This window comes from Athene noctua, chromosome 2 (genome assembly GCF_965140245.1).
Source record: "Athene noctua chromosome 2, bAthNoc1.hap1.1, whole genome shotgun sequence".
In the NCBI taxonomy this organism is placed as follows: domain Eukaryota; kingdom Metazoa; phylum Chordata; class Aves; order Strigiformes; family Strigidae; genus Athene; species Athene noctua.
In genome coordinates, this window is record NC_134038.1 from 107,709,811 (window position 1) to 107,734,985 (window position 25,175).

General features: G+C 38.8%; 1 protein-coding gene across 7 annotated transcripts in view; it reads left to right on the forward strand.

Moving 5' to 3' along the window:
• Nucleotides 1-25,175, forward strand: part of CRHR2 (corticotropin releasing hormone receptor 2) — a 160,656-nt gene that overhangs the window by 111,682 nt on the left and 23,799 nt on the right. For all 7 annotated transcript variants that reach the window (XM_074899832.1, XM_074899834.1, XM_074899833.1 and 4 more), the window contains 3 exons: nucleotides 3,850-4,003; nucleotides 7,510-7,570; nucleotides 14,581-14,653. In XM_074899832.1, coding sequence (XP_074755933.1) covers nucleotides 3,850-4,003; nucleotides 7,510-7,570; nucleotides 14,581-14,653 — 288 coding nt within the window. The remainder of the gene's footprint in view (nucleotides 1-3,849; nucleotides 4,004-7,509; nucleotides 7,571-14,580; nucleotides 14,654-25,175) is intronic.

The window sequence follows — 25,175 nt, forward strand, 5'->3', positions numbered from 1 at the left end:
TGAGGCTCTGAGTTATCTACTTCTTTATCTACTCTTCTCTCTGTCTGATGACAGTGGGACTCCCAATAAAATAAGAAATAGGGCATGAAACAGTACAATTTTTGTTTGCTGATATCTTTATGGGTTTTTTTTTACAAAATTCCATTTTTCTGCTAATCCCTTCTTCACTGTGCTGGCCTTGAGGATGAAGTTCTGTGATACGGACTGCATCCAGCAGCCTCACTCCTCCAGAGACCCAAATGCTTCATTCCAGCTCCTGCTGCTTCTTTTGCACAAGTTCTGTTCCTTTTCGTGATCCCTTGGGGAGAACTGGACCCTTGGAGACTGAACTAACTGAACTGGTGGAAGACTAACCTAGTCAACAAAAAAGCAAGGAGGAGTTTTCTGCTGGCGTAATTATCTAGGTCAGCTTTCTGATGGGTGATAGAGAGTTAGAGACAATTCAAGGGACCAGACAGATCCACACAATAGAAAATGGGAAGGCTGAAGGAGGCCAGAAGTGGGGTGTCTTTGCATGGCATTGAGCACTCTTAAGAAATACATCATGACACCATGCTCCCATTTCTCTTACTCTCCATGTTATTTCTTGTTCACTCAAGTAACTCCAACTGGACGTGCTTGTCTGAATGAGGACATTGAATCAGTCCCTATGTAAGTACTGTAATGCTTCCCCTTGTTTAGTCACCCAACAGCCCCAATAATGAGGATTTCAGAGTGGATTAAAAACATCCACTTCAAAAGGAAAAGCATTTTTCTTTATTTTCTTGCAGAATAATTCTATATTTCCTTGGCAAGTAGTACTTTCTGATAGTCCCTTGGCAGTATTTTTTACTGTTCTCTTTGCCTTGTAATATTCTTGTAGTGGGATATTCTCCTTTTAGGGCTGTCCCCTGATATTTACCTCTATAATCAAGAAAAAAGTGTGCTACAAACACACATACACATACACACACCCCCTTTATACTCGCTCTTTGGAAAACAGTTGGACTAAAGTGCCTATAGATTATGAGCTGGATCCATAGTTGGTATCAGCCAATGTGGCTCCACTCATGTAGGAACTGGTCCTGTAGAAATTGAAAACCACCCCAGGAGCCTGGATATCATAGAAAAGTAGAATTATATCCATTCATTTTAATGTCAGTTGGGCACTCATCATCTTTGGTTAACTTTTCAAATGTAAAATTTTATCATCTGAACTTTAATCCCATTCTTTAGGAAAACAAATAGAAAAGTCATTAGTACCTAGAAAAAGTCTATGCATAACTCTGTATTATTATTCAATCAGATGCTCCTTTGACAGGGTGTAGCTTATGTTAATTCACTGTTTGCTTTGTCTGTGTTTCTGACATTTTCAGACTACAGAAGATGGTGGTATATGAGCTTTATTGTTGACAGCTTTATGCTGCATGATTTACTTTCATGACAGTATTGCAAATCTTAATACAGATTTTTACAGTTACTTAGGAAAAATCCATTGGAGTCAAGCACTCAAATGCCTTTTAAAATGTGACCACAAAGTGCCAAGAAAAATATAAACCTGCAAATACAATGACAGATTCTCACACGCCTCAGTTTTCATTAACTCATCTTTTCTCTGCAGAACACTGCAGTCTTTTTGGGAAGGTGCTTTATACATGCTTAATGATAACTTTGTTATGTTCTTATTCTTATATATGTGGTATAAGTCAGAGTAAAAATAACACCACTAAAATTAATGGGAGAAACGTCATCTTTGCTAGCTAATGATGTAACCTCTTCTGTGCTGATCATTGGAGATTAAACAGTGCAGTTACAGAAGCATAAAGGACTCAGCATGAAAACATTTTGCATGAAGTTGTAGAGCTTGTGTCAGTGAATCTAGAAGGGAAATTGCTGAAGATACCTGGAGCCTAATGGGTGGACACATGTGGGGATCAAGAATCCTCAGTCAAATAAATGAAAAGGTATAAATTAATGAGCTCTGCTAATTGGATTTATTATTCAATAATAACAAATCCACAGCTCCAAACTGAGTTAGTCAAAATTCATTTTATCCTGGTTTCCTACGGAAATGATGCAGAGGGAGATCTCACCATCATTATGTGTATTTGTCTGTATCTGTCCAAGTATCTTACCAATGTACTGGCCAATTTCCACTCAGTTCTGACACAGGAACAACAGGCTCAGATGCAATTATTTTTTATAATTCTTGTGAACATGGGCAACTGTGGAGAGGAAAAACTGTATAAGTGTTGGAACCAAGGGAGAGAGAGGAATAAGAGTCTAGACATATCAGAGAATTCACATGAGAATGAGGCCACAGGGAAACGTTTCATTCATACTCATACCTTCAAAAAATCGAATGTGAGACTTAGAGTCTTTGGAAACTCTGTCTTACTAGTTTGGGGGTCAGTCAGGAATGGAACCAAAATATTTGTTTGGTGTTAGCCAAAAATAAGGGGGATTTTTTGTTTTGTGGCTTTATTTCCCTTTGCTCAGGACAAAACGAGAAAAAAAGTTAATTTAGTTTAAACAAAACTTTGAAAACAAATTGTTCCATCTTATTCTGAGTTGTTTTGGGTTTTAATCCTATTTTAAAGATGAAGCAAAACTAAATATAAATCTTAATGAAATAACACAGAAATGAAAGCTTTAACACATCCAGAAGATTTCTTCTGTTTATTTCAGATCAGTAAACAGAAGTGATCACAACTTTTGAATGGGCTGTCATTTTGTAACTGTGTTTCTTGGCCAATAAATTCTTATTTCACATAATTTTACTGGTTTTGATAGTGCATCTGCTGCTGTCTTGACTGCCTAGAGATCATCAATATCTCATGCATATGAAGTCTGAAATAAAATTAACTGAGGGTCGAAAGTTTCAAATACTTCAATAGAGTTAATTAAAAGGCTGGAGAGTGGTGAGACCAAAATGACACCAATGATACCATCTAAGATAGGTAATTAATGTCATGCTTCAGGGAATATGCTGAATGCCTGCTTGGCCAGAAAGAAATTTTCCCAGCCATCTGGGTGTAGCACTATGAAAATTACCATCAGCAGTTACTTGTGGTTTATTGATGTGATGTTACCATCTGACTCTCTACAGCTAATTGTGTATGCCACAGCTGTGCTCTCACTGCACAGCCATTAGAAGAAAATGCCTTTACTGATAACATTGAGCCTGACCAGAAATTCCTGTTGGAGTTTTGGCAAAAAGATGATGTGTGTTGTGATGTGACTTATAGACTGAAGCACTAATGGCAGAAATAAAGGGAGTGAAGCAGCTGATAAAAGCATATCTTTAAAGTAAAGTATTTTTTTTCTAAACATCAGTGGTTCTTCTTCCCTTCAGAGGAAATGAATTGAGACTGTGACATAAACTTCTATCTTACATTTTCAGGTACACTAAGATACACTAAAATATACATAAGATACATGCTTAAATATGCTGATATGCTTAGACTCTTGTGTCATCTTTGGATACGACCCTAGGCTATGGCTGTACCTCTATGAAAGATCATCTGTAGTCAAATGACCTGCCTCCTCTTGTCTTCTTTCCTCACGGCTGCTTCTTAAACTACGTGTGTATTGCTGGTGTAGACATGCCTTACAACATGTTAACTTTCCAGACATGCTCAGGTACAGGAGATCCTGCATGTTTTGGTCAAAACCAAGACTCAGCAGAGAGTCACAGACATAGCTGTGAATTCCCAACAGCACCTAAGATACTGTGAATCTAAGTCACAGGTACAAATCTGCATCCCGTGATTGAATTCCACCATTGATTTTTAAGGGAATAACAACATATAGAACCTTTTAAATGTTCTCACCATGATTTTAAAATATTATTTTCTGTTTCCTTTCCAGCCCTGGTGTAGATGTATTACTACTGTCTACAACTATTTTGTGGTGACCAACTTCTTCTGGATGTTTGTGGAAGGCTGCTACTTACACACTGCTATAGTGATGACTTATTCCACAGATAAGCTGCGGAAATGGGTCTTTCTCTTCATAGGATGGTGTAAGTGACTTGTGTGTTTAAAATGGTGTTATGTGGTACCTGGCATTAATGTGATAAAGACAAGAGCAGCAAGAATAAACTTTTAAAATCCCACTGTGGTGAAATCTGACGTTCAAAGCTAGCTTTGTCAGAATAACATGAGGTCAGGTTTAGTTCTCCACTGTGGTAATGGCATAAAGCTGATAGGTTATTGTTGGGTTTATCTTCTTCATTTAGATCTGCAGGCTCCTGGTGCTAAGGAAAGAAAGAGAACTCCCAGGCTTAGCATTTTGGGAATGCAGCTGTTCATACCCCATCCCTTTCACTTTGATCAGCAAAGCAGTGATCACAGCCTCTTATACACTGCTGCTAAACGTGGCATGAAATAGAAAAGGCACTGTCCATGCCCTGTGGACCACTCAGTCTCAAGAGAAACTTCCAAGTGAGGAGCTGAGTGGAAGAGAAGCCTAATTATCTGCCAGTCCAAGCTTACAGCTGTCTTTTTGGACTGCGGAGGGATTTGTTCCTAGAAAACAGCCTTTAACAAAGAGTCATGTGTCATCTTTATACTATCCTTGTGGCTACTCAAAGACAGAAAAATAGCCTCTTGCATGCCCTGTTACCTCACTTCTACTGTGTCAGCCTGGGCAAGAGCAAAGGCTGCTCCTTTTCCCTAGCTGAGTCAACATAAGCTGGTCCATCAATACAGGCTGGGAACTGACTGTCAGAGTAGCAGTCCTGCTGAAAAGGAAGTAGGGCTTGCAGTGGATGCAGGCTGACTATAAGCATCAGTACCTTCTCATCCTCAATAAGGTAAAACATACTGGGCTGCACTAGGAGTGTGGCCAGAAGATTGTGGGAAGTTACTAATACCTTCTACTTAGCTTTAGTAAGGCTGCCTTTGGAATACTGTGTTCAGTTTTGGCTCTCTTAGATCAAAAGGGATGTGAAAGAACTGGAGATTATCCAGTAGAAGGCTGCCAGTATGATCAGGGATCTAGAGGACGTGACCTGTGAAGTGAGGCTGAATGAGCTGAGCTTGTTTAATCTGGCAAAGAGGAAGCTAAGGAGGGCCCTGTTAGGTACCAAGAATGATTTGAATGATAATTACAAAGATGATGGAGCAAAAGTCTTCTTGGTAATAGCAGATGTTATAAGAAGGGACACTGACCATAAATTGTAGACTGGGGTGTTTCAGCTGGGCATTGAGAAAACATAGGGCAACACTGGAACAGATGACTTGGAAGCTGTGGAATCTCTGACCCTGGAGGCACTGAAAATTCAGTAAGGCTAAGCCCTGTCTGAGGTGAGGTAGTGTTGATAGTCTACTTTGAGCAGGAAATTGGACTGGATACCTTTGGAGGTCCTTTCCCACCAATATATCCATGATTTGAACTTGGCCAGGAGAGGTTTGGCAAGACAAGCCCTGTGCAGGCAGCTTGTTTGCTTGAATGCAAAATCTGATCTCAGACAGAAGTAGTGAATTTGGCAGTTCTTTTCTGTTGAAAGAAGAAAGGTGGAAAAAAGTCACAAATATTTTCTTTTTGAAAATAGAATGACATTTTGCTCAGAAATGCATCTTCCTCTCAGAGTTGAGCAGAAGTAAATTAATTGCAGTTCTAAAGGCAGAAACAGCCTTTAAAACAAAATATGTCATTCAGTACAAAACCAAACAGGAGGAAAGAGGAGTTGCAGTAGAAAGAAAACATTTATGTGCAGACTTGACTCAATCTTTTTTTCAATATTTTTCAGTTCTGGAAAATCAGCTGCTCATGCAACTCTCACAAGACCCCCTGCCTGTTTGGTCCATAGTAATTTCCTTTCCTACCTCTCTCAGGGCCCTTCGGGTTTCTGATTACTAACGTAGGAGTGTTGTGAGCTGAATATATCTTTCCTCCTACCCTTTTGGGTGCTTGCTGGCTCTGCTTTGCCTTCCCATAAGCAATCTTTTACCATCTTCATTCTCAAATCTCTGTCCTTTGCTTCACTAGGAAAAGTGAAATATCTTCCTCTAGGAAAAAGGACATAACACCTTTTGTCTGCCTAGCAAGAACATGGGGGAAACAAGTGTACCAGAATTTGTGAGTCAGTGGTGAACAAGAAGGAAGACAACACAATCACTTGCAGGGCACAAGAGCCACCAGGGGTGGTGGTGCAGGAGATCAGAGTGGCGCTATACTTCTTGCTGAAGTTAAAGATGACCACTTAGCAATTCAGTCCCTTCCCTACTGTGCTGTGGTTCTTTCCACTCTGCTTCATCTCTTTAAAGCCTCCATTTCCTACAGAAGAGGCATCAAATGGGAGGTTAAAAAGCAGTGTTAGATATAGAGGCCATACCGATTACTATATGAGGGTTTAAGTCATGCTGAGTCATTAATTCACCTTAGAGTAGCAGTGGTTTCAGAGGGACATGAACCTGCAGGTTGGAATGAGGGATGGAGCTGGAGAAGCTTGTCTTGTTTGGTTTTGCCTGAGTTGACAGCTTAAAGGTAAAGTGGAAATGGAGAGGGGAGCTCTCCTCCTCCAACTTTGTCATCAACACAGTGTTTAGTTGGAGAATGCCTAGATGAAAAAGTTCCCCCTGTGACACCTGTGTCAAAAGGCCAGCTCCACTTACTCTTCCTCATTTCCAATTTCCTGCTCCAACAGATCCCCCTGGAACCAGCTGGACTCTGAAGGTCTAACATAAAACAAGCACAAGGGCAAGGCTCTGGACATGAGACTGCTATAACAATAGAACTTGAAAGCAGAGGATATGGCACTGCAGGGACATTAAGTGTACAAATACACCTCATCTACTGCGACGAGGTTGCACACCCAAGGAGCACTACTGTAGCACCTATTGGGTATAATTGAGAAAGCAAGCCCTGTAACGCAAAATACATGGCCTTCGTAAGAACTCACATGCAGACACAGAACACACTGCACATCATATGTAGAAGGAAATATATAAAAAGAGTAGCTGGATCCTTTAGAAAGGACAAGCAATGAATGAATTTTGACATTGCAAAATATCAAGAGATTCTTATAATCCTGTTTCACAGAGAAGACTCAACTAAAAGAATTGTTGAAAAATTTGAAAATGGGCTTGAACCAAAGAGCCCAATAAGTTTGCAAGCATCTTGCAGCCTAGGAAATAAAAATCTAAACACTCACCTCCAAGTGATGTCTCTAAGGTTTTGCTATATCAACTGCAGGAAAATTAAAAGGGGCCAAAATTGCCTTTAAACCAGCCAAAATTATTCTTATCACTTATATAGGAATATAGGTATATATGTGTGTTTGTTAATAATTTTATTAACTTTTCTTAGTGGTACTAGGTTTTCTCTTTCTGAGGTGATCTTTTTTATATATACATAAAGAGGTCTTAGCAATTGCAATGTCTCAATTATAGCAAGATAGGACCACTTGTATTTAGAGTCTTCCAGTTCATTAACCAAGACTGTCCTCACACAAATCTGAATCTACATCTGTATCATCCATACATACATGAGTTGTGATTAAATCCTGATTTTTTGCTGTTACAGGTATTCCTTGCCCAATCATCATTGCCTGGGCCATTGGCAAACTATATTATGAAAATGAACAGTAAGTGATGTTAACATTTGTGTTTATGTGGCTCTCTAAATAAATTAAGAAATGACTGCAGGCTAAACTGGTAATTTATAAATAAGGCTGATTGATAGGAAACAGGAAAGGTCACATCACCTCCACCCAAATCCAGACCATCTCAAATTTCAGAGCACTTCTTGAGTCAACTCTTGAAAATACCTTTCCCAATTGTCCTTGGCCAAGATTTGAAGCTCTCTTTTGATAGCTTTATACATGATTTACAGTCAAGGTAATCTCCTTCAATGGGAGCTTTGCTTGATTAAGAACTTAGTAAAAACTATAGTTGAGTGCTAAAGGATTTAGCCGTCTGGGCATATGGAATTCCATTGAATAGTCTTATGGATGGAATTTTTGCATTTCTGTTTTTGGCTTTTCCAACTGGAAGAAGTTAGTCCATGAAATTGAAAAATATGGGAGATAAAGAAGCATCTGTGTTTCGGGAATTTTCCCCCCAAACATCAATACTGGTCAGACATAGCTCAGCTTGTACTTTTCAACTAGTGTTTATATCAATGTCTGTTATCTGTTACAGCTCCCTTCCCTAACCTTAAAAAAACTCTTTTTTCCACAAATCTGTTTTTTATATGACCACACTGTCTGTCTGTAGCACGTCTGATTAAGTGTGTCTACCCTGTAGGTGTCTGCACCTGCACTTAATCTTAGTCTGATATGATCAGCAGTGATCAGTCAAAACAGTAAATGCAGTCTGGGGTGCATTTCATCTCATCTGGAAGGAGATGTCCAAAGTAGGTTGGATGAATTAGACTTACATTAGATTTACTATTTCTCCTGAATATAAAGGAGATGGATAGGATCACTGGTTGAGCTTTGGGCATCCATGCTGTAGACATGGGAGGAATTCTGTAAGCAAACTACTAAGTTCCTCTTCTCTGCTTCCCACAAACTTTTGAACACTTGACCAGTCTCTCTTCTGTAGACCTAATGGTGACTTTGAAGGTGATAATCTAATTCCCAGGAGTTACACATATTGACAAGCAGACAGCCAGCTTTTCACTGAGGGAGACATTTTATGTGATTCCATCTCTGTCTACAATAATCATACAGGAGAGTTCATACTGTAGTCTCAAAATGGCAAGAAAAACTTTAGTTGGAACCTCTTCCTTGGGTGCCCAAGTCAATCAGCCCTGGGAGATAATCTCAGATCACCAGATTTCCCTAATTTCTGTATTCACAGACCTCCTTGTTTCTGGATGGGTAAAGGATCATAACATTCTGGATCTGCTTCATGGTTGGGTTCCTTTCAGTTGTACAAGCCAGGTCAGGTGGCAGCTGTCTCATTGTGCTCCAGAGTAGGACTTTCAGCTCTAGAACTAGAGCTGAAGGTACTAGTCATCTTAAACAGGACAAAGCAAAATAAACAAAACTTGAGTCTTGAAACCTAGAGAGGCAAAACACCACATGTTTTAATAATGGCAACGCACATTAAACATTCCTGTTGTGAGTGAGTTCAGCACCAAAGTTTGAACACCTCATTTTGGAAGACTGCTCATTACTCCCAAAAGAAATAATGGAAAGTAGGACCCTTTATAGAAACATGCCAGAACAACTGGGATTGCACTGCACACACAAGGTGGAAAGATGGAGAAACCACTGCATCATCTGTACCACTGCTTCCTTTCACCATCGTTGTATACCTGCAAAGTGAATGTGAAATAATCTCCCCTTGATGTATTGTGGATATGAAGAAATGACATGTTTATATAGGTATGTGTGCCAGCAAAGGTGTAACTGGCCCAGATCTTGTGTAACAAAAGAAAGGGTGATACAAAATACAGTCAGCAGGGAAAGAAAGATCAAATGATCCTAGTTGGTATGCAGAATATCCACACTGTACCTTTTGAGTCTCTAGGCTCAAGCTCTCTACCTTGGATGGATTATCAAATGGACCATGTGCTTTTAAATCCATGTCCTGGATAAACCCATACACTCTAACTCATCTACACCATTTGCCTCACATGCTTACTGATAAGGGAGGTGCCAGGTTACTTGTGGTCGACCCAATGATTAAACCTAATGTCTTGGGATGTTTTCACCTCTCTATCTTTAATGCTGGTGTTTGCCTTGGAATGACACATTCACATACATTCTTACTGCATATCATAGCTAATCCAAATGTGTTGTTCATTGAGAAAGTGCAGAATCCGGCTTCTGCCCACCATAGTGTGAGGTGTAATGGCCTGGAGCCTCAGTGATGTGCATACTTATTATCAGTGATGAGGCCAAGATTCATGTACTTTACTCTGCTTGAGAAATCAAGATGATGCTCCAATAGTGCCATTCCTGTGATCTAGCACATGCACCCAGGCAGACAGGCAGGGCTCTTGTAAATGAAGAACTGAGAAGGGCATTAAGCTGTAAGGAAAAGGCTATTATATGAAATCTGCTTTTCACATTTGTAGTAATGTCATATGCAGAGGAGACTCAGTAAATTAACTGAAGCAAAACAAGAGATTAATAATTTGTTGAGGGCCTGTCAGTTGTCATAAATATTCAGTCATCATCTCAAACATTAAAGCATGTAATACTTCAGTTAGCCTGTGCTCACTGCCTCCCAGACTGAGGAAAGGAGCAGATTCTGCTACACAGTCAAACTGAAACACATGTAGAAATGCACCTCTGATACATGTGTGTGAGATGTGCACATGTGTATATTTAATTGTCTTATGATCTATTCTCCTCTCCAGTCCATTAGCCATTGGGACAGTTTAGACTAAACTTTGTGGCATTTACAATTAGGAAATTAAAGGATTACAAAATCCTTTCTCTATGCTGGGATGATATAGAAAACATGCCTTGAATTTGAATTCTTTTAAGTGTGTGCAAATATAGACAGATGAGATAAAACTAACCCCTGGCTTTGAGAAATAATTGCTGTCAGGATACTGGAGCATCTCTCATGTGAGGAGAGGCTGAGAGGCTTGGGAGTGTTTAGCCTGGAGAGGAGAAGGCTCTGGAGGATCTTGTCAATGTTTATAAATATCTTATAGGAGGGTATGAAGAAGGTGGAGCCGGACACTTCTCAGTGGCATCCAGTGACAGGACAAAAGGCAGTGGCACAAACTGAAACACATGAAATTCCATCTGAACATCAGGAAACACCTTTTTACTGTGAAGGTGGTGAAACGCTGGGAGAGGTTGTCCAGGGAATTTGTGGAGTCCTTATCCTTGGAACTACTCAAAAGCCAACTGAGCATAGCCCTGAACAACCTGCTTCAGCTGACTCTGCTTTGAGGAGGGGGTGGACTAGACAATCTCCAGAGGTTCCTGCCGACCTCAAATATTCTGTGAAAACTGGCTGATCTCCCCAGTCAGCCTAGCTGTTGTTCTCCATTTATCTTGACCCCTGGGGATATCATGTGTTACTCCCCCATGAAGTCAGACCTAACAAACTGGACATATGTGGAAAACATGGACATTTCTGCAGTTTCCAAGACTGTTTGGATATCCCAGTGGACAGTTAAAATTTCAGGACAGAATGGGAAACTCCTTCATCTGAGTATGCATTTCATCTGTAACTTAAGTTGGACTGGGGTTCAAGTTATGTAGCTCAATAGTTTAAAAGCTCAAAATAGCGCACAGGAAGAATGTTCAGAAAATGCTTCAACCAACTTACTTTTTTTTTTTTTTTCATTTTTGTACTCACTAGAGACCATGTTCTGCATAGTGAGGCAAATATAATTGGTACTGTGGCAAATATCCTGTCTGGGGTTTAGTAGTTCTTTAGCAGAATCTGACAACTCCAAAAAAAGTACTGTTAAGTCTCAATAAAAAACCCACACAAACGATTAAGAGTTATTGTAGTAATTTCACTGATGGACAGTTGGTAAGGGAAAGAACATTAGTAAGATCTAATTAACAATAATGATAAAACCAGTGGTGGTTTTTGTTATATAAAGAACTATCAGAGAACCATGAAGAATATTAATTAGTGCTATTCAATAGAAGTGTGTTTACATATCAGAGTCTAATCAGAACTGTCTTCCTGATTTGTCCTCTTCAATATTCAGAGAGTGTTTGTTTATTCTTTCAGAGGAAAAAAAGAAAAAAAAAAAAAAAGGCTTTTACTTCAAACAGATGGAATTAAAATTCTGATACACCAAGTAATTTTCAGTCATTTACATTTCTTTGTTTGGTTTTAAAGAACCGTGCAGTGATGATTTTATTGGAGAAATAATGGCTTATGTTGGATTTAAAGCAAGAGATAGGATGACAGATAGAAAAGTTTGCAGTATCTCAGTTGAGGTCCTGGTTTGAGCACTTAGACTGTAAATATGAAATATAGCTAATCAAATGCAGACACATGCAATATCACTGACAGATAGCTGTCCTCTCACCCTTTCATGCCTGAGGGTATATTAGTAAATTTAGATTACAGTGTAACAAATCTGTTTTATAGTCTAATGAAATGAACACCATCCTAGAGAAGCTGCTTTTTTTTTTCCTCCACTAACTACAAAAGGAACCTGGAGCATCAAGCTCCCCTGTAGATGCCTGTGTTGTAGAAGACTACCTTTGGCCACAACCTTGTTTCCTCAAATTGTTTGGAAGTGTGTACATACACATGATGTTTCACTCAATGTAATCTTGGTATAGTATTGGGCTTCAGATAATAAATGTCAGCATTCTGCTCTTCAGTATGGTCTTACAGTTAAGCAATATTTAAATTCCAAAGAGCAATGAGCAGCCTTTGCCCTGGAACCTCATTTGTGCTCTAGCAGCTCTGTTCCAAATTCTCTGCTGACTTTTTCTAGCCCACTATGTTCTGCCACGTGCCTCAGTCTTCTTCTTATTAGTCCCTCTGCTATGTTCCTCTGCTAGAACAATCAACTTCTCAGAAGCTCCTAATATCTCTTGGTTCTCTGACTTTCAGGCAATATATGATCATTGTCCCAAAATTCCCTTCAAAAACCTCTCTCAAATGTAGGTCTTGCAAGTTCTGGAGAGTTGTGTTTCCTGCCTTGGCATATCTTGTAATTAGCTTTCCTTCATATCTTTCCATCTCTGTAACAAAACAAAACAAAACAAAACAAAACAAAACAAAAAAAACCACCACCCAAAAAACCAGTTGTTTAATGTAAGGCTGCCCTGGGGATTCTTTTGTGATGATAACTTGGCTGAAAGAAGTACCTTATTCCAAGTTTTTCTCTCATCACCAAATTTTGGAAGATTAGCTGCAAAATTATCAATTTACACTAATTTGCAGTCAGTGCACCAGGGAATAACAGACATGTTTTATAGTTATGAAATATTCAAAGCTCTCATTTATTGAACTTAAAAGATGTAGTAACTGGATGAAGAAAAGGCAAACAATTGTGTGATACTGAACTGTATTCCTAGATACCTGCTGCATATCACAACATTTCTGTACAGTCAGTTCAGTAAGAGCATTTTGCAGTGGACAAAGAGCTCCTTATGTTTCAGCAAGAAACACATTTTGGAGAAAGACTTTGGGGGCATTATGTGATTCAAAAGAATTCCATCTGAACCATAGCTTTCCTTATCTCAGTTATGTGCTCTGAACTTGTAAGGTCATGTCTTACAGACTGCAACCTCTTTGAGAAAACAAATATTGTTTGTTGCATGCTTGAAAGAATACAAATCTGCACCTGTCTCCATGGTCTCCTTGGCCAGGAATTACCCTTGTTTTCATGTCTCCAGTGGCACTAAGCTTATCTTTTGTCACAAGGCAAATGCAGGGAAGGCATAATTTTTTCTGTGTGGACTTATGTGGTATCCAGAAAAGGGAAGAAAACTCTCAGACCCTTGAACTCCAAAAGCTACTTCCTAAGGGATCTGGAGCTCCAATGACCTAAAGCTTCAGGCATGATGATAGCAAAGTTGTCTCTGCTTGGTGGAATCAGGATCCAGACCATGTGGCTGTATCTGTAATATTAAATTAGCTGGACCTGGAATCGTTCTGGTAGCTGGAGTACAACTAGCACGGAGTAGTTCACATCCATATTATTAAGCCCTTTTGGCCTCCAAATCAGGATAGCTGCAATTTGTAGAATATTGGCAATTGTCCTCTGACTCATGCTAGCTCCAGATTTCTTCCCCAGGAATAGTTTCGGAATTAGCTATTGTTTGTCCTGGGCCAAAACTGCAACAAGGAAAATGTAATGGTGTAAATGATTGAGTCCAGACTCAAGCCTGGTTTCCAATTCATTTATTGACATAAATATAACTTATTTATTACCCTCAGTTAAAAGAATGAAGTGAACATCAGTATGGGTTGCATGAAATCACAGGCTTAGTCTGTTGTATAACACAGCAGGGAGAAAAACATGGATTAGTGGAAGTAAAAGTCAAGACTCAGTTACACATGACACATCCAGACTCTGTTAGTTTGAGGCCCTTCAGTTTAATTGTGGGTTCACTTAACATGAGTTGATTTCCCCTTGGTGATGTTGAATCAGGTATTTGCTATCTTCAAATGATGTCTCTGTAACTGTATGCTGGATTTGGTGGTCACCATCTTGGTTCAAAGCCAACAACATGAACTCCTTATTCATCCAGAACCTTATTTAGACACCATTTCCATGCAACTTGAGACATACTTGCTGTAAGTAACAGCCCTTACTTTATGGAATTTAAGTGTTGCTGGGCACTGCAAATTTTTCCTTACACAGAATATTTCATTCATCCCTTTTTCAGACTCAGCAGAACACGTCTTCTGCATCCTCCTTATAGAAGGATTTTACATTTCTTGGAAATATTTACATGGGCAATAGCCAAAAGCACAGTGGGAATATGAATGATCTAATGGAGGGGGAAATGGGGCTCAGATCTCTCTCCAAACAAAAGATGGTTTTCTAGCAGAAAAGTCAATCACTTGCTGATTACATATATGATTAAACAACTCAGGGAATAAAGGAACATCTCTCTATGGTGTCCTTAATATAACAATCTAAAAGGAGTGCATTCCCCTTTATAAATATTTTTCTTATTTGTTTTGTTTCTTACAGATGCTGGTTTGGAAAAGAGCCAGGGAAATATATTGACTACATATATCAAGGGCCAGTGATTCTTGTTCTTCTGGTAAGCATGTATGTGGGTGGAAGGACACTTGCATCTCCCATCGAGGGATGATTTGATAGGCATCTGCAATGTTCCGCATCTACCTTTATGTAAAATAAGACACAAACAAGATCAAACATCTTCAGATGTTCTCTGAAGTTGCCACAGAAGCTAACGCTGCAAGTCAGTGGTCTGGTTTTGGCTGTTTCCTTGACCTTAAGCCATTCTTTCCTCCCTTCTCTGTAATGCTGTTTGCTTTCCTTTGTACAATGTTTTGACTTGTGGGAAGGCAAAATATTCAAAACCAGGAAGTATCTTACAATACCTGCTCATTCACTTGAGGCTCTTCAGAACTAGGGCAATTCTGTCAGGCATATTGGTTAGAAAAATGCAGTAATCATGGAAAGGAATTGCATCTCCTTGTACAGTCATCTTCATCAACCCCATCATTGCTGTGTATTTGTTTATTAGCTTTCCTCTTGTTAAGTTTCCTTTTCTAGTGCCGCCTACAGTTAAGGCTGTTTATCTGTTTACTCAACACTCTGTCTCCTGTCTCAGTAGTCAGAGGAAAAAGGAAGCTCACTCATAAACCATTTTGAACCTTCAACTAAAGCGCAGTGATGCTTCCTCAGAAAATACTGGGTGTGGGTGGAAAAGGTCAATGCTATTATAAGGGACAGTGCTGGAAAACCCAGTTCTACTCTTTCGCTCCTTTGCAGTAGAAGCCACCTAGGAAGAAGGCAGATGTCCTAACAGAAAATTCACAGGGCTCAGTGAGGTCTCCTCTCTTAGGAAACCAAGACTTGGTATAGCTGCCTCTTATGCGACTCCAACACCCATGCAAATGCTGCAGAATAGGCAGTCGCTGCCAGCTTTTTCAAGGCTAAGAAACCCTGCACTCTCATTTTGTCAGTGCTGTGCCTTTCATGTGATTCAGCATGAAAAAAGCTCCTCTGTTGTTTAGGAAGATAGCTACTGATCTGAATGTTTCCTAACCTGAAATCACGTTAGGTTAATTGTTAAGATGCAGCAAACAGAACATATTGTGCATAGCTGAAAAGAGGAAAAAACGTAATAGGAGTCTGCTTTTATGTAAAAAATCTTTTCTTTATATTCTAAGGAGAGAAGTACAATTACTGTGATACACAAATTATAATGGTGTATCACAAAGGGAGCCATGCCTGACAATAAATTGACTCAGTGATACAGAGCCTAAGTCACAAACAAATCCTGTTTAGACAACACAAGGTAGCAGGTTTATAATACTTGGAGCATTTAGTTTTCACATCACCGCCTAGAATTCTGTGAAGCTACCATAACCTCATTAGTCAATAAGATCTGTAATACCATCTCTGACAGATACCATAGGTAGCCTAGGGTCGGGAAAATAGTTTGGTTCTCCTCAGAACAGCACTTACTATTTAAAGACCCCTAAGAGGCACTGAAAATGGAGGTACAGTTGGAGGCTGCACACTTTATATACAGGTCATTATATCTGTCTCTTAATTTAGAGTAGCCTTGAGACACCTCTAAACCGAGCCAAATAACTATCCTGCCCTGAACTGACATTGTGTATTGAACCTTTCTATATTGGCCTACAGCTGAGCTCTAATTGAAACACTAATGAGATAACAACAGTAATTGCACTGTGGGGTGGAAAGCATTTGATACAGTTTAGAGAAGTAACATAAGGGCAAGCCCTTCCTTCCTTCTCCTTTTGGTTACTCTCATCAGAAACACTGCTGGATGAGGAAAAGTGCTATCTGGAAATAAAATCTAAAAGGCAAATCTGAAAACTCCTGTTAAAATACACTCCTGATTGCTAAAATATGACCCCTTATTTTTTTTTACACTGACAGTTGAGTCTTGTGTTTATAATTAAAATACACAACTCCACAGTGTGTTAAAGCAATTTGACAGGCTCATGTTTTGATCCTTAAACAAATAAAATCAAATTGTGTATAATGGTTCAAGCATTGCTTGTTATTACTGGAGTTACTGTCTCTTTCAAGGGTGCCATGAGAAATGTTGGATTAAGGGTGCTGAAGTTTGACATCTGCCATGTACTTAGGGGAACACAGTCAAACATCACCCCCCAGTATGCCAGTATTCCTCTGCCTTAAGATAGATGGGGACAAAGTGCTGCTTTCCTCTTCCCTCCAGTGAACAATGGTCACCAGAAATGGCAGACACAAAGATTCTGAAATTGTACAACTCTGTGTCCTCTCTCAGTCACAGCTAATGAGTTGGATTTAAACCAATGAAGAATTGAACTGTTCAACTGAAGTTCATGTTTTATGAAGGAGCATACAGAACAATTCTGTGAGAGAACTATCCCAATATACTGCTGGAAAGATAAAGACATGAATGTTGCTAGAAGAAATTAATGTTATTTTCAAAACAGTGCTCACATTAAAATCTAAAAGTCTAAAAGCTCCATCAAATTTCAGTTCCTGTCCACATGTGAGCACTCGGCCTGTGGCGGTTAAAATTGGTTTCACCCACTTCAGTTAGTTAAGAGCCCAGTGCCCAGTGTCCAGCTCAGCTGAGTTTTGGTTACCTGCTAGACAAAGGTAGCATCATTATGTGTTCAAGAGGCATCATTATACCAGCCAGTGGCAATATGATTAGAGTGCTCTTGTTGGTAACTATTCTTAGTTCCAGAGGGAAAAACCTGCTTCTAAAGATGCCAAGTCTCTTTAAACAATAGGAGGATTTTATTTGCCAAAAATTGTTTCTACTTGTTTTGATTTCTCATTTTCTCGTCTCTATGCATTGAACTGCTGCTGCAAAGATAGTGTAACACCAAGAAACAGATTATGCAGGAGTCCTAAACCTCACTGAGAAATAAAGACTGGCCAAAAATAAAGCCTTCCATTCATGATAGCAGTTGTCAGGTCTGTCTTTAAACCATATAATTCTTTGTTATATCTCAGGGAACAAAAACTTTGAACAGTGCAGTAGACAGATTTGTTTGATTGCTTTCCTACTTGTCTTTAGAAGAAACTTGTATATTGACTTGGGCTGAAAACAGAGAAACAATTTCAGGGACAATTTCAGAGGCAAAGGAAACTGTGTATGAATGCTGATCCTGAATATTGGGCGAGTAACTTGTTGGGTTTTTTTTAACAAAAAATGTGAGGGAGAAAATGTAATTTCTTTCTTTCTTTCTTTCTTTCTTTCTTTCTTTCTTTCTTTCATTAATTTTCTTTCTTTTCCTTCCTTCCTTCCTTCCTTCCTTCCTTCCTTCCTTCCTTCCTTCCTTCCTTCCTTTAATTAATTAATTAATTTTGGCTTGAACATATCCCAGGAGAGCTCTAACATTCAGTACCTTGGATGATTTGAAATTCGATTTCTGAAAGCACTGGAAAAATGTACTCTTAGATATTTTCAAATTAGTGCTTTCTTTTAATTCTGGTATCTTTCCTCGGAGTGTCATAACCAAGTTTTAATCATACATCCCTCTCTGAAGGTAGGAAGTGTCAAAGGGTTGTAAATATATGCCAGGGAACAGAATTTCAACCTGGTTTTATTAAGGAAAATACACTTCTTATGTGCAATTTTAAATGTAATCCCTGTCAAAGAACTGGTGAACGATGAAAACACAGCAAGATCAGAGAACGACCATCAGAAAATAGGCACCAGAGTCAGTTAACTGAGCTGCTTTTTTTCTCAGTAACTACTGTTGTGTACTGACCCCAGATATGAACTGCTCTGCAATATTTCTCAGAGCTAAAATTGTATTAAATCTTCAGTTTTTCAAACAGGCAGATAAAATATTTAGTTTTTTTCAAAACTTACATTCAACTTTAATAGATTTTCTTGCTTGTGCTTGAGAAATGAAGTTTTCTAACCTCTGCTTTTTGGGTCTCATTGAAAATAATTCAGCACAGTCAATTAACTGCTGGCATAAGTAGAGTTCACTTCTGTCTCTGCCTTCATCAGCTATTTACTTTTGAACATGTTAGATTGCTGCTCTATGTCTCAGTTTCCCCAGTGATAAAGCAAGCTTAATGATACTTATCTTCCTTTGTAAAATGCTTTGAGATCCCTGGATGGCAAGTTGCTGTAGAAGAGTTAAGTGTCCTTAAGAAGATGGACTTATCCTTATTACAATGTGGAATTTTGCTCAGGAGACAGTTGACATGTACCAGAGTGGTCTTTATGATGTGCTAATCATTAATGACATAGCATTTTTGTGGTGGCAAGATCAAAGCTTGCCCCAGTACTCAAGGTGTGACCACACAAATGGATTTTTATAGCCTCATCCTGTTCTCAATTTTATTTTCTTTTTCTTTCTCAGTAATTCCAAACATTCTTTGTTTCCTTTCTTGAGTACCACTGGGAACTGAGATTAAGTTTTCAAGGAGCTAGCTAGCATTTCTTTTGTGAATGAAAATATCCAGAGCTCATAACTCTTCATGTAAAGTTAAGATTGCTTTACTTCCCCATTGTGTTACCTTTATGTCATGGGATTTCATGTGCCATGTTATGGCCTGGTCACTTAGTATTGTGGGCCCCTATACAGCTCTTTGCAATCAGCCTTTAATTTTGCTATCCTGAGTAGCTTAGTTTCACTAAAAATCTGTCAGGCTGCTCCTTATTCCCTTTTATCGATCAGTAAGGTTTAAGTAAAACAGCACAGATCTACCAGTAGCCTCTCTCTATTGAGAAAACAAGACTACATATATGTATTATATATACATATATTCCTACCCTTTCTTTCTTGTATTTCTATGCATAATGCTCTTTCTTCCCTCCAAACCTCTAACAGCCATATTTCTATAGGAGCCTTTGAAGAAAAAAAATTGAATTCCTTTCACAAACCTGAGTAGACAGTCTGCTGGATGCCCCGCTTCCCCATGATGACTCTTTGAGAGGACTTCACAAACCTTGTAATTCTTCCCCTTTACACCTTATTTCTACAAATGCCATTTACAGTGCTTGCAAAGAATTTGTCCAACTCCAGCTCAGTTTCAGATTATGGACTATAGTGATATCTTATATGTAGCAATCACTGGCTGATGCTCTGGAAGACCGTATCATGGAGAAAATTTCAGTAAATATCTGAGTTTGTTTAGTTTTTCAAAACCAAGACTGTGGAAAGATATGATGGTTTTTGTGAGTACATCACTGGGAAGAGTGGGGGTACTTAAGCTTATTAGTATTACTGACAAAAAGGGAATTGTCATAAGTGACAATATATTTAAGCTAAATTAACAAGACCTCTAGCATTCATAGAAGTAGTCTCCATTAGATATCTTCCAATAGAAGGAATAGTAACAGTTTATTTAATATTGCCCACTTGTGCAAAGGATGTTTCAATACAACTGTTTACAATAGCTATAGGACTTGACTCAATAATTCTTCCTATCCCATGTCTTAGTTTATCAGTGTAATGTTACAGTGTTCACACATTTTTTTCTTCTTGAAATGTGCTGCTCTCTGCTTTTTCATTATTATCCTAACACCACATAGGCATTTACACTTCTGAAGAGCGGAGTTGTCTTTCCACCATCCTGTTACATACATCTTTTTCCAAAATGTATTTAAAATTACTGCAGTTAGGGGAAATAGGTTCCTTAAGCAACTCAACCAATCTTTATGAAATCCATTCCTTTCTGATATAATCAAATGATAAAATTTGTAGTGCATCTTAATCTTGATCTTCACTTCCTTTTGCTTGACTGTAATGTCCCACTCAAAATGTTGCAGTTCACATTGCTAAAGTTCCTTTCTTCTGGTCCTCTAAAGAAGTCATAAAGGTTTGTTTGCTTGCCATTTTATATATAGAAGCATTGCACCTATGCATGTATCTGTATTCATTTCATTTTTGTTCTTTCTGAAAAGCACTCCCTAGTTCTGTGCAAGCATATTCCTTGCAGATATAATTGCTTCTTTGGATATTTCTTAGTTTCTGCTGACTCTCTTCACACTTATTCTTCCACTTCTGCATTGTTCTGTTTAGAGATAGATGTATTTTTTGTTATTAATGATATTAATTGTAGTAAGACCATCACAGATTGGAGAAGAGGCTATGTACATGCTCTTGCATGATGCAGGACTTCAGTGAAGAAGTGGTATGATCTCAACTAGGACTGGAGTTATATTTGGACTTGGGCTTAGGTGACAGTGTGGGCAAAGACAAGGGTCTGTGTGCTGATGTATAACACAGACATTAGGTAAGGAAGGTGTCTGTTCATGTATTTCCCTTCCCCACTAAAACACAACTGCATCCTGAACAATCTTCAGGTTGTGTATAGCCCTCCCTGCTCTGCTTGCCTGAAGAGCTGGTCTTCCACTGCTGCTCTAAGGAGTCCTTTACACAATCTCCCTGATCATGACCATCCACCACATTATGCCTCACTCTTCTTAATCACGTCTCATTATTCCTGATTAGATAACATTTTCCAGCACTTTGCTATGTGCCAAAAGGAGTCGTTGTGGTGCTTATGACCTTTAAAAGGGAAACTTTTGTAATAAAAAGCCCCTGTCTGAGAATCATGTCAGGACAGTATGATAGAACAATTAAAATGAGGCATTAATAAACTGGCAGACTACGCATTTGAGATCAGGATGACAGTATATAATGCTCCAGCTAAAATGACTGCTCTGACGCCAATTTGGGTTACTTAATCCTGGTGTGATTTTACCACATTGCAAAAAAATGCAAAGTCTAAATAGAATAACATTTACATTTCCTGGGAGGGAAGAGGAGCAAACATTCTAGGAAGCACAGAAGTACAGGCTTTCTGTGAAGCATAAAGAAGACCAGCAGAAATGAGCAAAATAAATACTAGTTGCCCATTAAACTCTCAAAAGAGAAGAACACTTTAATGACTTCCCGCAATGACTCCTGAGCTTAAGGAAAACTGCAAAGAAGCCTTCACATTCCGTGTTCCATTTTTTGTGCATCTTGGAATATTTTGGCTATTTCATCTCACTAAAGAAGATAGATTTCCTCTCAAATGGAGTTTGTTTTTTATGACAGAAAATTTTTATGACCAAAATCTTTCACTGAAAAGTTTCTTTTGGTTCAAAAAAGCTTCTGGGTTTGTATGTTCAGATTTTAATTGATCAGTGCCAAAACAGATGGTAAAATGCTTTTTGGATCACTGGCATAAAACCATTTTGGGGCTCTGAATTTTCATCTCAATTTAGAAATGGAAATACTCGACTTCCAAAGCCCTGGCAAGATACGCAAACTACTTCTTTCCCATATGTAGTTGGAGAGGGTGTTATTCCAGCAATAAGGATATTCTTAGCACTTCATAAATAAAAGTAAGAGAATAAGAAATAAGCTGGTTTATTCTGTCTTCAAGACCTTACCTCTGGATTCATTTTATCTATCAATAAATATTGAGGGAAAAATTCTTAGTTCTATTTACCATTGTGAAGCAGAACACATGTATAAACAGAAATTAGTAAAAATATCAACTGAAATTAAATATAAATAAGAAGAATGCACTGCCTGTTATCATTACTTCTCTTAAACGTCCGTTCATCTGCCTCCATTTATGGAACTGATGTGTGGGTTTTGTTAGAGCTGTCCAGTTCTGAGAGAAATTAATATGTTGACGTAGAGCTCCAATAATAACAAGAAAGTCCTCGACAAATAATTGTGTACTTTGCTAGATACAGTACAGAGGCTCTTTTCTATGAAAACTCACTTTGCAGTAGTAAGATCTTTCTTCCTTTGAAACACTATTTTATATATATATGTAAGGAATAAACGCCCGAGGCTTCATCTTCTTTGCTTGTAAATCAGAATCAATCTGGTAGTTGCTAGAACTGTATGGATTCTCTCCAGCTGAGAAAATAGCTCCATTTTCATTTCAACTCCTTTGGCTTTTGCAGGCTGACTGCAGCAGTCTGTTCCTTATTTGGTTCCCAGATTGTGTCTTCTGTCCTCAACGAACTCAGGCTATTATCCCTGTGAACTGTGGTATCAGGCCTAGTGTGGACAAATGCACAAAAAAAATCCATCTGATTATGTCATGAAGACTGATCTTCATAGACCTCTTCGAGTGCTACTGAAAGGTCCTACTGAACCAAATGTCTTTCTGAAATAAACAAGTGTTCTTTTAAAAGAAATCATTAAAACTGAACACACCACAAAATATGTTTCTAGAAGGCAAACCCAGAAACAAGGATTTTGATTTTACTACATTTGCATCTTTTGCCTTGGAATTTTTTGCTTGCTAAATTCTGCCTTTGAGAGGTTATCCTATTCAAGTCTTAAAGATCTCCCAGAGAAACCTTAATAGAGACTAAAGGGAATCCTTGATGTTGGTGTCTCAGAACATTTTTTAAGCTTGCATGTAATATGTCACAGATCCTCAGTAGATACAGCCACATTTGTTCAGTTGAAGCTCAGGTGGGATATCCCCAGATAATCTGAAGATCACTGAATGGTTTATGTGGGCAGCTGGTTCAAGTCCAAGCACTATTTATCCAAAACTACTCTTTTAAAATATGTCAAATGAACTACTGTTGAAAAGTGCCTGTTTCTCTCCACTGAATATAAATAGAGCCTGGGATAACCAGATGCCTAGAAGTAGCCTAAAATGAAATTATGCCAATCTAACTCAGGCTCTTATCCTATTACTCTTCTTATCCTCACTGTGTGATGGAATCACTTTACAGGCAGGGCCAAGTCACTTCACTTTTCTCTCTTGAGTAGCTAATTTAGAATGGGGAAGAACTAATTATTCTTTTTACTGAAGAAGCCTACGGGATGAAGCCAGAAACAGGAGCTTTGTGCATAACAAGCCAAAGACTACGCTCATGTGCTGTCTTGGTGGACCGACAGCTGTGGAAAGTAGCCCTGTGAGAAAGTGGAAGACCAAGCTTTGAAAAAGCTGCATACATTATTAATAGATTTTAAAGCCAGAAGATGTGAATTATTTTTCTAACGTTACTTTATGCTTAAAAAAGGCCACGGGATTCTCCTGACTTGATGATCCTTTCTGCATCCCAACCATCATCTCTTGGGCTGATATATGTGACTCATTTTTCCAGTACCTTCCAGCAAGCCCAGGATGCTCTACTTCCCCCTGTCCCATTTATCAGCCTTTGGTAAAAAAAAAAAAAAAAAAAAAGATTGGTTTGCAGGGAAAGAGTGACCAGATTTTTATGTTACTGTTTTTCCACCCTCTTTCTCTTGGAACGGGTTTCCTCTTTGCTTTTCAGGCAAATTTATTTTCTTTTCCATTTTTCCTCCCTCTTCCTCATGAATTGCTGAAGTGTAGTGCTCACTGACACTGGGTGTTGTGAAGATGAAACCAAGAGGAAATTGAATTAATGGATTAGACCCATTCAGGGAGGAAAATCTCACTGAGGCACAGACATTAGTCTCTAATGACTTCCTCAGAAAGTCCTCAAGAGTTGCCTGTTGCTGAAAGCTAGGACTCTGTACTTGGGCAGTGTCACTGAATTTTTCTCCTCACACTCTTTCTTTACACATCAGGGTATGCATGGTGATCAGATGACTGGATGTCAGGTCTGACACTTGTCCTTGGGTAACTACCAGGGCTTCGACAGGCATTTTAAATTCATTTATTAAATGTTAGAAAAGTGTAATTATGTGAGTAAATGTCAGGTCTGGAGTCCGGACCAGTTTAAACTTGAGACCCTCCCTAAGAATCCAGAGGAGTTTGGATCCAGGCTTGCTATTTACAGAATAGCCATTTATGAGAATCAGAGCAGGAAATAAAATTCCCAGATCTGAGTTTGTTTCAGCAGATAGGTAAAGTGGAATTTGGGATCAGTGTTTCTGGAGTCTTGAGTGAGGAGTGGGACAGATTTTCTGTAAATGACAGTTACTACTGTAACACCAAAGTGCCAGATGGGTTAAGGCAGCCAACCATTAGCCAAAGAAGTCATCTTCTGTTCCTTCCTTCATGCTTTTCCAGAAATCAGTGTGACTGTATTCACAGCTGTTCCATTGGGAAACGTTAAGACTATCAAAATAGGATTTATTGAATCTAAGTCAGAAGAGAGATCTTTTTGCCTAAACATAGGTGCATAGTACTTTTTCAGATGCTCTATCAGCTCCACATGGGTCTGGCAGAGACAATACAGATACACTAGAAAGCCCATGCAGTTCTGTAGTAGTAGTTTGAGGCCAGGCAGGATACACCATGTCACCAAAAATGGCTGTCAGTGACTGTGTTTAGGCAACTGAACGCAACCCTGTAATACAGCCCTATAATATAAGCCCTCCCAATAAGTCTGTCTATGAAAGTCACATAAAGAAGAACTTCAAAGTGGGGAGAGTCATCTCTTGCTGAAGTAAACATCTCAAATAGACAGGAGGAATTATAGTGTAAAAATAGCTATTTTTCTCCATTGGTTATTAAAGGAGCTGATGGTAACTAGCTCAGGCATAGAAATCTAACTTAGGGCTGTCTGTAAAACTACTCAGCTTTATTGCAGGCATGAGACCTAAAGCATCTTCTTCAGTGTTTGAAAAATTGCACAGCAAAGGAGAACTTTGGGAGAAAGATAGAGGGAAACAATGTTTGCATGACCATCCACTTTG